Source organism: Aotus nancymaae, unplaced genomic scaffold (assembly GCF_030222135.1).
Source record: "Aotus nancymaae isolate 86718 unplaced genomic scaffold, 86718_ANA_hifiasm-v0.15.2.pri h1tg000053l, whole genome shotgun sequence".
Lineage (NCBI taxonomy): Eukaryota > Metazoa > Chordata > Mammalia > Primates > Aotidae > Aotus > Aotus nancymaae.
Window position 1 is genome coordinate 19270504 of NW_026988467.1, and position 12136 is coordinate 19282639.

Sequence of the window (12136 nt, forward strand, 5' to 3'; positions counted from 1 at the left end):
GGAATCCCCGGGTGGGTCTGGTCCCGGGGTGGCCGGGACGTCCCGATGGTGGTTCCGTGCGCGGGGGCCTTGGGTCCACGTGCGCCTTGCGGGGCGCGCCCCCGAAGGTGCCCGCCGGGGGAGTGTGGGCGTGCGCAAGTGCGGCGGCCGTGGCCGCGGGCCGGGTGGCCGCGGTGCGGGCTCCGTGTCCCCTACCCCCCCGCCTCGCTGCTGATTGGCTCGGCGCCGTGACTGGCCGGCCCCCGCCCGGGGCGGCGGCGGCGGCGGGCGCGGGTGCCCGCGTGTGCGCTGGCAGCCGCGTGTGCGCCGGGGTGTGCGCCCGGCCGGGTGTGCGGAGAGCGAGGGGGCGCGCTCCCTCCCGACGCGCGGGCCGCCGCGGCCGAGCCAGAGGGTGCGCGGCGTCCCCGCCCGCCCGGCCCGGCCATGGCCCCCGCCCGGGGCCGCCTGCCCCCCGCGCTCTGGGTCGTCACGGCCGCGGCGGCGGCGGCCACCTGCGTGTCCGCGGCGCGCGGCGAAGGTGAGCGGCGGCGGCGGCGAGGCGGGGGCGGCCGAGGGGCGCGGGGTGCGGCGCTCGCTGCCTGCGGCTCAACTTCCTTTGCCTTGACCCTGAGCTCCGAGGCGGCCGGGATCCCTCGGCCTGGGGGGCAGGGGTGGCACCCCGGAAGAGACCCGGGATGAAGGAACGGAGCGGTGGCGATAGGAACCCGCGAGCCTGAGGAAGAGGGACAGGTAGCGGGGCTGGGGGACAGTGGGAAAGGGCAGGAGACAAGACTGAGGTATGTGCAGCTGGGGACAGAAAACTGAGGGTCGAACGCCGGGGACAAGGGGACAGATCGGACAGAAGAGAAGAGGTAAGGAGGCGAGGGGACAGCGAGATAGGGCAAGGAACAGGGTTGGGGACAGAGGACAGAGGGGCAGGCACTGGGGATGGAGGGGCAGGAGAATGGGGGAGGAGGTTCAGATGGTGTAAGGAAAAGGGGGTGGGGATGGCATGGAGAGGTGGGAGCTAGGCGCTGAGAAACCGGACCCGGAGAGCAGGACCAGCTTTGAGGGGAGGCGGGAAGGAGGGGCAAGGAATGAGAGTCTGGGAGAGGGGTCAGGGCCTGAGGGCCACAAGTTGGCGAAGTGGCGGGGGAGAAGAATCGAGGGCAGGGGAGTTCCAGATGGAGGCGAGGCAGCTTCGAGGGCAGCAGGAGCGGGCTTGGGGAGGAGAGGGCTGGAGGATGGGGAGCCCACAGAGAGACTGAGGCAGGCAGGTCCAGGAGAGCAAAGTCTTGTCAGGGAAGGCTGGGAGGGCAGGGTCACTCGGGGGCCCAGTGTGGGAGGAAGGATCGGGGTGGGGAGGTGCACTAAGTCACTGAGACCAAAAACGCCTGGGAAATGACTTCTAGTTGTGGGGGGAAAGAAGAGCTGAGAGGGAGCACCCAAGCCTCCCACCCACACACCCCTTAGCCCCCTGGGGACCCCAGCTCCATCCAGCTCAGGAGGCTTCCCTGGTCCCACTCCTCACACCCCAACCCCGGCCCTGGCCCTCCTCTGTTCCCACAGCTCTGCCCTAAGGAAGCCAGAGCGTCTCCCTTGCAGGCTCCCGGGGCTGATGTCCAGGGGCCAGAGCTGGATTCTCACCTGCCAGGATGAACCTCCAGGTGTGAGCGAACTCCGGAGCCCGTGCTGCTCTCCCACGCCAGACAGACCAGATCTGCCCTTCACATACAGCTCACCAAGGTCCCACCCTACACACAGGCACACACACAGGCTACTTGGGATTCACACTTGTGGCCCCAGGCCTGCAGAGACTCACATGTGTGGTCAGTTTGCCCACCCCATATAACATCCACAGCCACATACACAGAAATGCAGGCACATACACATGTACATGCACGTACAGACGCACACACATGAAAATATGCAATTCTGTGTCTACACGTATACATCACACCACATATATAAGGAGTGTCTCACTTGCATTTATGCCCACGGAAATGCATGAGCACCAACAAACACACACAGACACAGACAAAATCAGTCTCCCATGAGCCCAGGGTGCAGCCTGGAGCGGGGCCAGGCAGGGTGGCCGAGAGATGAGGTGGCCGGCAGAGCAGGACCGGGTGGGTGTAACAAGGCGCAGGTTCCCGGGGCACCAGGAGAGGCCTGGGGTTGGGGATGCTGGGGAGCAGGAAAGGGGGCAGTATGGGAATCTGAGAGGCCTTGGACCCTGGGGGCTGTGCCTGAGAAGATGGCTTTCTGAGGGTGGGCGGAGGGAAGGGGACAGTTTGTTTGCCCAGCAGGCTCTGGGAGCCCCTCTTTGAGGTACTGGGAGTTGGGTGGTGCACCCCCAACCCTCTGCCTCAACTCTCTTCTCTGGGGAGGAGGCAGCACCCTCTGGAATCACAGGCTGGCGGCCCCTGAGCCCCTCGAAGAGGGGGCTTGGATCAGGCTCATGTGCTGAGGACGAACCATGGGTCTGGGGAAGGGATCTGTGTAGCGTTTGGGGGCCAGCAGCTGAGGAAGAGGCAGGTCTGGAGAGAGAGGTAGGTGCATGGGGGGAAGTCTGTGTCCAGGGCGAAGGGAGGCAGGGTCCACGGGCCAGAGTCCACGCCCTTTCTGGTCAATGCAGCAGGATACCCACAGCCAGGGATGGGTTCCCCACTCGAGTCAGACAGCCATGGGGTGGAGACCTGGGGCCTGAGTTCCATGTGGAGCATCCGGGAGTCCTCTCCAGCACTGGCCCTGGGCTGGCTTAGAACAACCAGAGCCAGCTGAGGGAACTGCTGGAACTCAGGGAGGGGGCTCTGCTCCCAGCTGGGTCTAGCAGAGGTGACAGGGCCTTAGCCTGGCCCAACACCCCTGCACCAGGTCACTCTCAGGGCCCTTGCTGGGGCACCCATTGGCCCAGGAAGGGCCCTGCACCCACAGAGACGCCCCCCTCCCTGCCAGGCCCAAGGCCGCTTGTCACTCTCTGGTGTGGCTTATCCTCCACTTTGAGGTGATCTCCAAGGCATTCAGAATCCTGGCTGACGTCCCCTGGCCACCCCGAATTCTCCAGCCTCACCATCGTGCGCTGCGTCCTCAGGGAATGTAAATCAATTTAAGTATTAGTCTCAGCGAAATGGAATGGGGGAAGGCGACGGTGCTGGAGAAAAAAAGAAATCGCATAATGCCTTCCACAGTCCAACAGGAGCGGCTTAGGAGTTATCTGTGCTTCCCAGAGCAGGAGAGGGACCCATTTCATCCCCCCAGAACAGCAGGAGCAGAGAGGCCTAGGAGGGATCCCATGGACATCTTTCAGATAAGGAAACTGAGGCAGAGGGGTTAAGTGCCTTGCTTCACCGAAGGTCCCTGAGGGGCCATGCAGTCCTATCCTCCTGTTTTGTAAGCAGGGAGACAGGCCCAGCGGGGAGAATTGGCTTCACTGTCCCGCAGTGCAAGAGGCCGGAGAGAGGCCAGCTGTGGGGACCAGAGGGTCTGAATTTCCAAGGGGACCCAGCCCCAGGCTGGGTGGGCCGAATGCTGGCGTTCTCTTCGACCCTGATCAAACCTCCTATGGACTTGGGGCTCCCCTCGAGGGACACTCTGCATTCTCACCCATTCAAGGGGACATGGCTGGGGAAGGTGGAGATGGAGACAGAGGAAGAGGAGGGAGGGGAGGGACAGGGAAGGGTCTGGAAGGAATTGGAACAAACAGCCCTGGAATCCTATAGCCCTTCCTGAGTCCGATATAATCGACTTTTGACTTATCTTTGGATTATCTGAGCCCCCTTGCTGGTTGATCAAGAATCAGCTGCAGATGAGGTGGGGCTTCTCCGAGGAGGGCAGGGCCTGGAGAGCGGTGTCTGCAAGCCCTGAAGCTCGCACACTCCAGGGGGAGAATCCTGAGCAGTGGACATCACTCGGGTGACTCCGGGGTAGGGGCTGGTCTGGGCTGCATCCAGGCCGGGTCAGAGAAGGGGTCCAGCCACTCCGAGACCTGCGTCTGGGATATGGGGTGGGGTGGAAGGTGAGGGGTCCTTCTCTCACCCTCTCTCCAAACTCGGCTTTGCTGGTCTGGGGGAAACTGCAGTGCGGCCCCCTCCCCCTCCCACCAGCCAGCAGGAGGAGAGATTGCCTGACCCAGTTTTCTCTACATTGCCTGAGAGGGAGGGAGGGAGGGAGGCGAGAAGCCTCCTTCTCTCTGCCTCTGCCCCTGGTGTGGGGCCGTCTCGGGGAGGGGGAGGTCCCTCTGTGGACATTCACTCTGTCCCCTGATCCCAGGTGGCCCCTGGGGGACCCAGGAAGGAATGCAGAGAGGAGCACAGAGACCCCCTCTCTAGTTCTGCCAGCTCCTTTCAGCCAGCCTCCTCCAGGGTCCCTAACGGTGGGGCGGGGAGGGTGAGAGGCAGGAGAAAATCAGCAAATAAGAGCATCCTCACTCCAGCGTTTCCTGAGGACACTTGTCTTGTCTTTGAGGGGCAGGCTTAGAGCTGTACAAATCTCAGGCAGAAGGACACCCAGCCTCCCCGCTGAAAAGTTCCAGGAGGGCCCCAGCTTTAACCCCCTGTCACCTGCACCAGCCCACTGACTGGGGTGGTTAAAAGCGCCTGGCTGTTGGCTGGGAGAGGAGGTTCACGGAAGGCAGAGCGAAAAGGAAAGCTGTGGGACTCTGGAGCCAAAAGCCCTCTCATACAACAATCACCAGCTAGATCAAAAGCGAGCAGAGAGGCGAAGGGATTTAAACAAGGACACACAGCAGTTAGAGCCTGCTGAGCCCTGATTTCTAAACAGCGTAATGCACCTGCATCTCCATAAGCAAGGGCGTGGCCACAAGTGGAGAGAGGCAGGAGGGCGGGACTTAGAGAAGGGAAACTAGTGTTGGTAAGGACCAGCACTGGCTCCAGGCTCTACAGGGTTTCCTGACCCTCATCCCACCCTTAGGTACTATGAACCCATTTTACAGATGAGAAAATTGAGGGTCAAAAAAGTGAGGGTCACCTGCTAATAAGTAGCTGCCTGGAAACATGGGCCCAGGAATGTCTGACTCCCAAGATGGGCTCTTTTTCCTACCATGTTGAGCTGCAGGGTCCCCTCTGCAGAGGGCCTGACTTAGAGTGACTTGCCCTTTGGACCAGCGCTCCTTCCCCGCTGTGGGGACTGCTCAGAGATTCAGCTTCTCGGCCTGAGCATCCAGGGATGGTGGATGGCCCACAGTTGCTACAGCAGGTGCCCAGAATGCCAGCCCTGCCAACTACACCTGTGGGGCCATTGGCACATTCCCGGACCTCCCTGAGGTGCGGCTCTTTCATCTGTAAAATGAAGATAATAATAGCCACCTCTCTGGTTGTTGTGTGGGGTGCAGATGAGGCATCTCAAGCTCCCCTTGCAGATACCAGCACATAGTACGTGCTCACTAAGAGGCGGCTCTTACCCCTGAAGCCCCTCCACACCAGATGTGCACAGAGGAGGTGCTAGATGCCGGGCACCATGCAGGGAACACGGTAATTACGAAGCTGGGGCCGGTTCTCAGATGGGAGGTATGACTTTGCAGCATGGACACTTGAATGCCACCATGGCTCTTACATGAGACAAGGGCCAGGTCATTGTCACAAAAGCCCTGTGGGACCAGAATCATTATCACCCCATTTTACAGAGGAGGAAACTGAGCTCAGGGAGGTGAAGGAATTGCCCAGGATACACAGCTCCTAAGTGGCAGAACTGGGATTCTGAGGCCTGCCAGCCTCAAGCCCACCTATCTCACTGTGCCACCAACCAGGGACGCCTGGCACCTGGAACCGCTTGTATTCTGGGAGTTCAGAATATTACTTTTTGGCCAAAGGGGTGGAGGAAGTCTTCAAGAACAGAGAGAACTTAAACTGAGCCTTCAAAGAGAGGGGAGGAAAGAAAGGGCATTCAGGGAGAGGGACCCGTGTGTGCCGTGCTGGGGGCTGAGTATGGGCCTGTGTAGCTGGGTCAGGCTGCTCTTGAGAGGTGGAGAGAGGTCACAGGGGCCTGATGCCCTATTGTCTCCTGTTTTGCAGTGAATTTGCTGGACACGTCGACCATCCACGGGGACTGGGGCTGGCTCACGTATCCGGCTCACGGGGTGAGTGATGGGCGGTGGGGACAACGTCATTCCTCTGTGAGCAGAGAGAGGCTACCACTCAAGAGTCGGCATTAGATAGATCAAAAGGAAGCAGAGGCCCAGAGAGGTCAAGGGACTTACCCAAGGGCACACAGCAGTTAGTGCTGCTGATCTCCTAACTGTTTAGCGCATACAGACCTTTGAGATTACAGAAACAACTTGGGCATCAAAGCCCTGACTCTTTAAATCTGAGGCCCTAGGTCTGGGCGTCCCCATGGCTGTATCCTACAGATTCATGAGGTGCAGGCCAGGACAGAGGAGGCTAGCCAGGCCTTCCTGCCCTCTGGGTCGGTCCCTCCCTCCCAGCTGCCCTGGCCTCACCAGGAGCCACTCCGAGCCCTGGAGTCTCTGCTTGTCTCTCTCCCCACTGTGGCCAAGCCCCCAGGCCTCCATGGTGACTCTGGGCTCAGCCTTCAGGTCCCTGTGGGTAATGTGCTCACAGACTGTGCCCCCATCCTCCCGGAAGGGGCTGCAGTGACAAGGCCTCACTGCCCTATCCCCCTGCTTCTCTTCTCTCAATCCTGCGGGGGCAAGGCAGTGGAGTAGGAGTGAGCTCACGAGCCTGGTGGAATCCCGGCTCTGCCGTTGACAAGCAGGTGGCCCTCATCCCACCCTTAGGTACTATGGTGGGTCACATCTGGGTCACTGCTTCACTCTCTGAGTCTGTTTCCCTATCTGTAGAAAGGGACAAGCCTGTGATGACCTCCCAGGTCTGCGCCAGGGTGAGGGCGGATGACACAGTCTTGGCACCGAGTCTGGCACAGGGCGAGCCCTCATGAATGTAGGCTTTTATAGTGACCATTAGCATTGTTACTAGCGTGTTATCTCCCACAGTTACTGTCTCACGCGAACTTTCTCTCGCCAGCGTGCTCAGAAACACACACACACCTGCACACATCCCTGCCAGACACGAGCACATCAGGCAGACCTGACTTCTTTCATGTCCACGTTCAGCTCCTATGGCTCTGGAGACAGGGATAATAATATTAATAAGGATGATGATACTGACACCAACAGTTCACATTTATGAAGGGCCTTTCTTGACTTTGGGTAGAGTTTTCGTCTGGGCCTTTTATGGCCTGTGGTGGAAGTCTGGACACCACCCCGCTCCTCTCTCTCTGGGGGTCTTGTCACTCAGCAGTAGTGAGCTAAGCCTGTCATCAGTCCTCATGCACTGGGCTCCCGGGAGCTGGGGGCAGGCCACATGGCTCTGGTTCTCCAGTCCCCAAGCCTGGAGGGAGCCCTCATCACCTGACTCAGCACCACTGCCTGAGGACAGAGGCCAGGTTCTTGGGACGTCCCTTTACTTCCTGGCGCATCGGTCTCCCCCTCTGTAAAACACTCCTTGGTATGACCATTCTTCCCAGTATGAGCATGCTATGCAAGGGCTTTGGTGCAGTGAGCTGGGGCCCACCCATGAGGAGGTGGGTCCTGGTCCCATCCTCACTGCACTGCTGTTGGCTGAGATGGCATTCCCCTGAGTCCCAGCAGCTAGGAGGGCACGCCTGGGCCCTGGCTGGCTCCGGGGTGTCTTTATCCTGCTCAGAGCATCGGACTTGATGTTTAGGGTAACGAGGAATTGTCCGAGTTTTCAGCAGGTGGGGAGCACGGCTGGCCTCATGCTTTGGATGCTGGCGCTGCCAGTCTCAAGTGGGTTTCGTGTAGGACGCTATAAAGCATAGCTCAGCGTCCTGGCATTGCATTCTGGAGTTAGAACAAATAGGCAACTTCAATTCACTCACTTCTGAGCAGGTCACAGGCATCAGCTCATTACTCCCCAATCCTGTGAGGTGGGCGTGGCCACCGCACTTCCCAGATGAGGAAGCTGAGGCTCAGAGCAGTGAGAAGTAACTTGTCCATCATCAGACAGGTGCCAGCTGATGGCAAGCTGGGCTCAGACTTGAGTGTCTCTGAGCCTAGAGCCTGTGGTGAGTCCCTTATGCCACCTTTGAACTGAGGCAGTGAGGCCCGCTCTGCGACCCTTGCATGAGGCAGAAAGGGACATCTTCACTCTCCACTGAGCCAGGGACTACCTGCCGTCTTCAGGGGGCCTGCAGACAGGGGTTTCTCAGGGAGGAAGGAAGGCTGGAATCAGATCTGATTCCCAAACTCTAGACCTTGAACCTGTGCCAGGCTCAGGCTAGCAGGCGAAGCATGCAGAGTCCCCCATCCAGGAGGTCTGAGGAGGGGCCTGGGAATCTTCTGTTTAATCAGCTTTCCAGGGAGCCAGGCGTGGTGGCTCATACCTGTAATATTACAGGCGTGGTGGCTCATACCTGTAATAGTAGCATTTTAGGAGGCTGAAGTGGGAGGCTTGCTTGCGACTAGGAGTTTGAGACCAGCCTGGGCAACATATAGTGAGACCCTTTCTCTACAAAAAATTTTAAAATTAGCTGGGCATGGTGGTGCATTCTTGTGGTCCCAGCTACTCAGGAGGCTGAGGTGGGAGGATTGCTTGAGCCTGGGAGGTTGAGGCTGCATTGAGTCACTGTACTCCAGCCTGGGTGAGAGAGAGAGAGATCTTGTCTCAAAAATAAATAAAATAAAATAAAATAAAATAAGCTTTCCAGGTGATTCTCCTGCCCAGCTCGGGGAGGGACCTCTGGAGATGGTCCTTCAGGTTCTATCCACCTCTCTGATTCTGGAGTCCACTCAATAACTTGAGGACAAGAGTCACCCAGGGTGGTCTCCAGGCTCAGAAATATTACCCAATTGTCAGGCAGCGGGCAGAGCCTGAAAGGCCAGGGCACCGGGTCCTGATGAACAGCGGCTCTGCCTCCGGTAGTCAGTGTGATTCAAGCAGATCACTCACTTTGCCTCCACCTCCTCATTTATAACACGGGGACAATATTAGAACTGTTCCGTGCAGTGCCATCAATGGGATGATACATGAAAAGGCCATTTTACCAACAAGAAACTGAAAGCTCTCAGAGGCGAAGCAATTCTATGAAGACTGGGGGAGGTCTGGCTCAGACCCCCTGCTCTTCATCAGGCTGCGTCCTTCCCTCTGCTCCCGGGAACTCCTGCACTCAACGCCGGGATGTGCTCCGCCTGCTCTGGCGAATTAACATCGACTCACAAACGCTGCTTTAGGTAAGCAGTCAGGTTCATTTCCATTGTTTCACGTAATTCTCACCACCCCTGCAGCAGATGGAAGGAGCAGGTATTTGCTACCCCATTTTACAGAAGAGAAGCCGAAGCCTCAGAAAGAGGATATGCCTCAACAAACACTGCACAGCTGGCTCACTGCATTCTGGTCTGGGAGGGGGTCAGAGTTGGGGGAGCAGCGTACCAGAGCCGGTGTCTGGGCTTGAGAAGCAGCGGAGATGGGAGTGGCATCCAGCATGCTATGCAAGGGCTTTGGTGCAGGGTGCACCCTCACTGCACGGCTGTTGGCTGAGATGGCATTCCCCTGAGTCCCAGCAGCTAGGAGGGCACGCCTGGGCCCTGGCTGGCTCCGGGGTGTCTTTATCCCGCTCAGAGCATCGGACTTGATGTTTAGGGTAACGAGGAATTGTCCGAGTTTTCAGCAGGTGGGGAGCATGGCTGGCCTCGTGCTTTGGATGCTCACACTGGCAGTCTCAGGTGGGGTGGGGGCACCCCAGGTAGGGAACAGGGCTGATTCTGCCCTTGCACTAGACCTCCGGGAGTCCATGCCACTCTGGGCATCTAAGGCAGCTCCTGGGACTGGCAGGGCTAGGCCAGGCCCTTGGCCCCAGTGGGGCAGCTGGAGTAGACTCAGATTGAGCTGATTAATTTATCCGGGTCCCTGGCAGGAGATACACATGGAGCAGCTGGCTGGTCTTTGGTGCTTCATTAATTGTGACAATGACTTTAACCCCAGATGTGATGCCACACTGCCTGGAGCCTCTGGCAGCAGAGCGGGGTGGGGAGCAGGGGTCCTTTTTGGGTCGGGGGGACTTGGAAGCATAAACTCTTTCAGGTGAGGCTGGCACTCCCTGGGGCCCCTTTGGAAGCTGGGTATCTTCCCACATGGTCCCTGGAGGCAGGCAGGTGGGCTGTGAAGATGCCGCCAGTTCAGTATTATATTAGGCCCCTTCGTCAAGCGCCTTCCTGTGCCAGGCCTGAGCTAAGCACTTCGCAGGAATTTTCCCACTGCATCCTCTCAAGCCTCACTGAAGTGGGGCCTATTTGAGTCCCATTTTACAGATATGGGCACTGAGGATCATGACGAGATTAGACTGAGGGGCTTGGGCTGGGCAGGAAAAGACTTGAGACATCCATGGCCTTCTCTCTAGCACTTGTGGAGCCCACAGGTTCTCAGAGCATCTGGTCATGAAGCCCCCCTTCCCCTTTAAGCAACAGGATCTCTAGTTCAAGGACAATTGAAGAAAGTCAAGGTGTTGCATGTATGGAGGAACCAGGACAGGGGCCCAGAAACCAACCCCTCCCTCTGCCCTCCTCCTCCAGCTCCTCCTCGGAGCCCTCATGAGTCCTTGAAGTCAGCTCAGCAAGGACTGCTCCTGGCCAGCTGGTGCTCAGCAGCGGTGGAAGCTCGGGCTCTCCCCTCCCATCTTCTGCAGACCTCCACCCTTGCAAGAGGGCCCTGCTTCATTGCAGTGCCAGGTTGACTGTAAATTACAGATGCCCACACGTAGGAGCGCTGGGGAGGGGCCTGGGAGTCTTGCCCACCTGGATCCCCTCAGCTCATCAGCCTGCACTGCTGAATCTGGTGGACTGGGGCACTGGAGCACAGGGAGTGTTTCTGACATATTTCTTTCTTTTTTTATTCTGGTAAAATACACATCACGTAAAGTTTACTGTCTTAACCCTTTTTAAGAGCACAGCTTGGTGACATGCGGTGCATTCACATTGCTGTGTGGCCGTCACCACTGCCACTTCCAAGATTCCTTTCATCCTGTGAAATGGAAACCCTACACCCTTAAACAGAACTGCCCCCTCCCCGTCCCTGCCACCCTGGTAGCCCCCATTCTACTTTCTGTCTCTCTGAATCTGACTAGGAACTGCGTATAAGTGGAATCCTAACGCTATTTGTTCTTTCGTTTCTAGCTGATTTCGTTTGGCTTGTCTTTAAGGTGTATCTGTGTTGTAGCATGTATCAGAATTTCCTTCCTTTTTAAGGCTGACTAATACTCCATCGTGGGTATATACCACATCTTGCTTATTGGTTCGTTCATTGATGTACACTTGGGTTCCTTCTACACTCTGGCTATTGTGAATAATGCTGTTATGAATAGGGCTGTACAAATATCTTTTTGAGACCCTCCTTTCAATTCTTTTGGATCTATACCCAGAAATGGGATTGCTGGATCATACGGTAATTCTATTTTAAACATTTTGAGAAGCCACCATACTGTTTTCCACAGCAGCTGCACCATTTCACAGTCCCACCTGCAATGCACAGGGTTCTAATTTTGCCACATCCTTGCCAACATATTATTATTATTATTATTATTATTTGAGAGGGAGTCTCACTCTGTTTCCCCGCCTGGAGTGCAGTAGCCTGACCTTGGCTAACTGCAAACTCCGATTTCCATGTTCAAGTGATTCTCCTGCCTCAGCCTCCCGAGTTGCTGGGATTACAGGTGTACACCACCACACCAGACTAATTTTTGTGTTTTTAAGAGATGAGGTTTCACCATGTTGGCCAGGCTGGTCTCGAACTCCTGATCTCAGGTGATTCACCCACCTCGGCCTCCCAAAGTGCTGGGATTACAGGCGTGAGCCACTGCACAAGGACTCGTTATTATTATTATTTTTTATAACAGCCATCCTAATGGGTATGAAGTGGTATCTCGTTGCGGTTTTGATTTGTGTCTCTCTAATGATTAGTGACACTGAGCATCTTTTCATGTGCTAGTTGGCTATCTGAATTTTTTTTTAGAGAATGTCTGCCCAAGTCCTTTGCCCATTTTCTAATTGGACTGTTTGTTTCCTGCTGTTGTTGAGTTGTGGGAATTCTTTATGTATTCTGGATATTAATCCCTTATCAGCTATGTGATTTGCACATATTTCCCCCCATTTCATGGGTTACCTTTT

The 12136-nt window shown here is 56.9% G+C and overlaps 1 protein-coding gene across 1 annotated transcript in view; it reads left to right on the forward strand.

Annotated features, from left to right (window-relative positions):
* Positions 1 to 281: 281 nt before the first annotated feature.
* EPHA8 (EPH receptor A8) overlaps positions 282 to 12136 on the forward strand; it is a 39329-nt gene continuing 27474 nt past the window's right edge. The window contains exons 1-2 of the mRNA XM_064363740.1: positions 282 to 517; positions 6012 to 6076. Of these exons, the coding sequence (XP_064219810.1) occupies positions 424 to 517; positions 6012 to 6076 (159 nt within the window). The 5' untranslated portion in view covers positions 282 to 423. The remainder of the gene's footprint in view (positions 518 to 6011; positions 6077 to 12136) is intronic.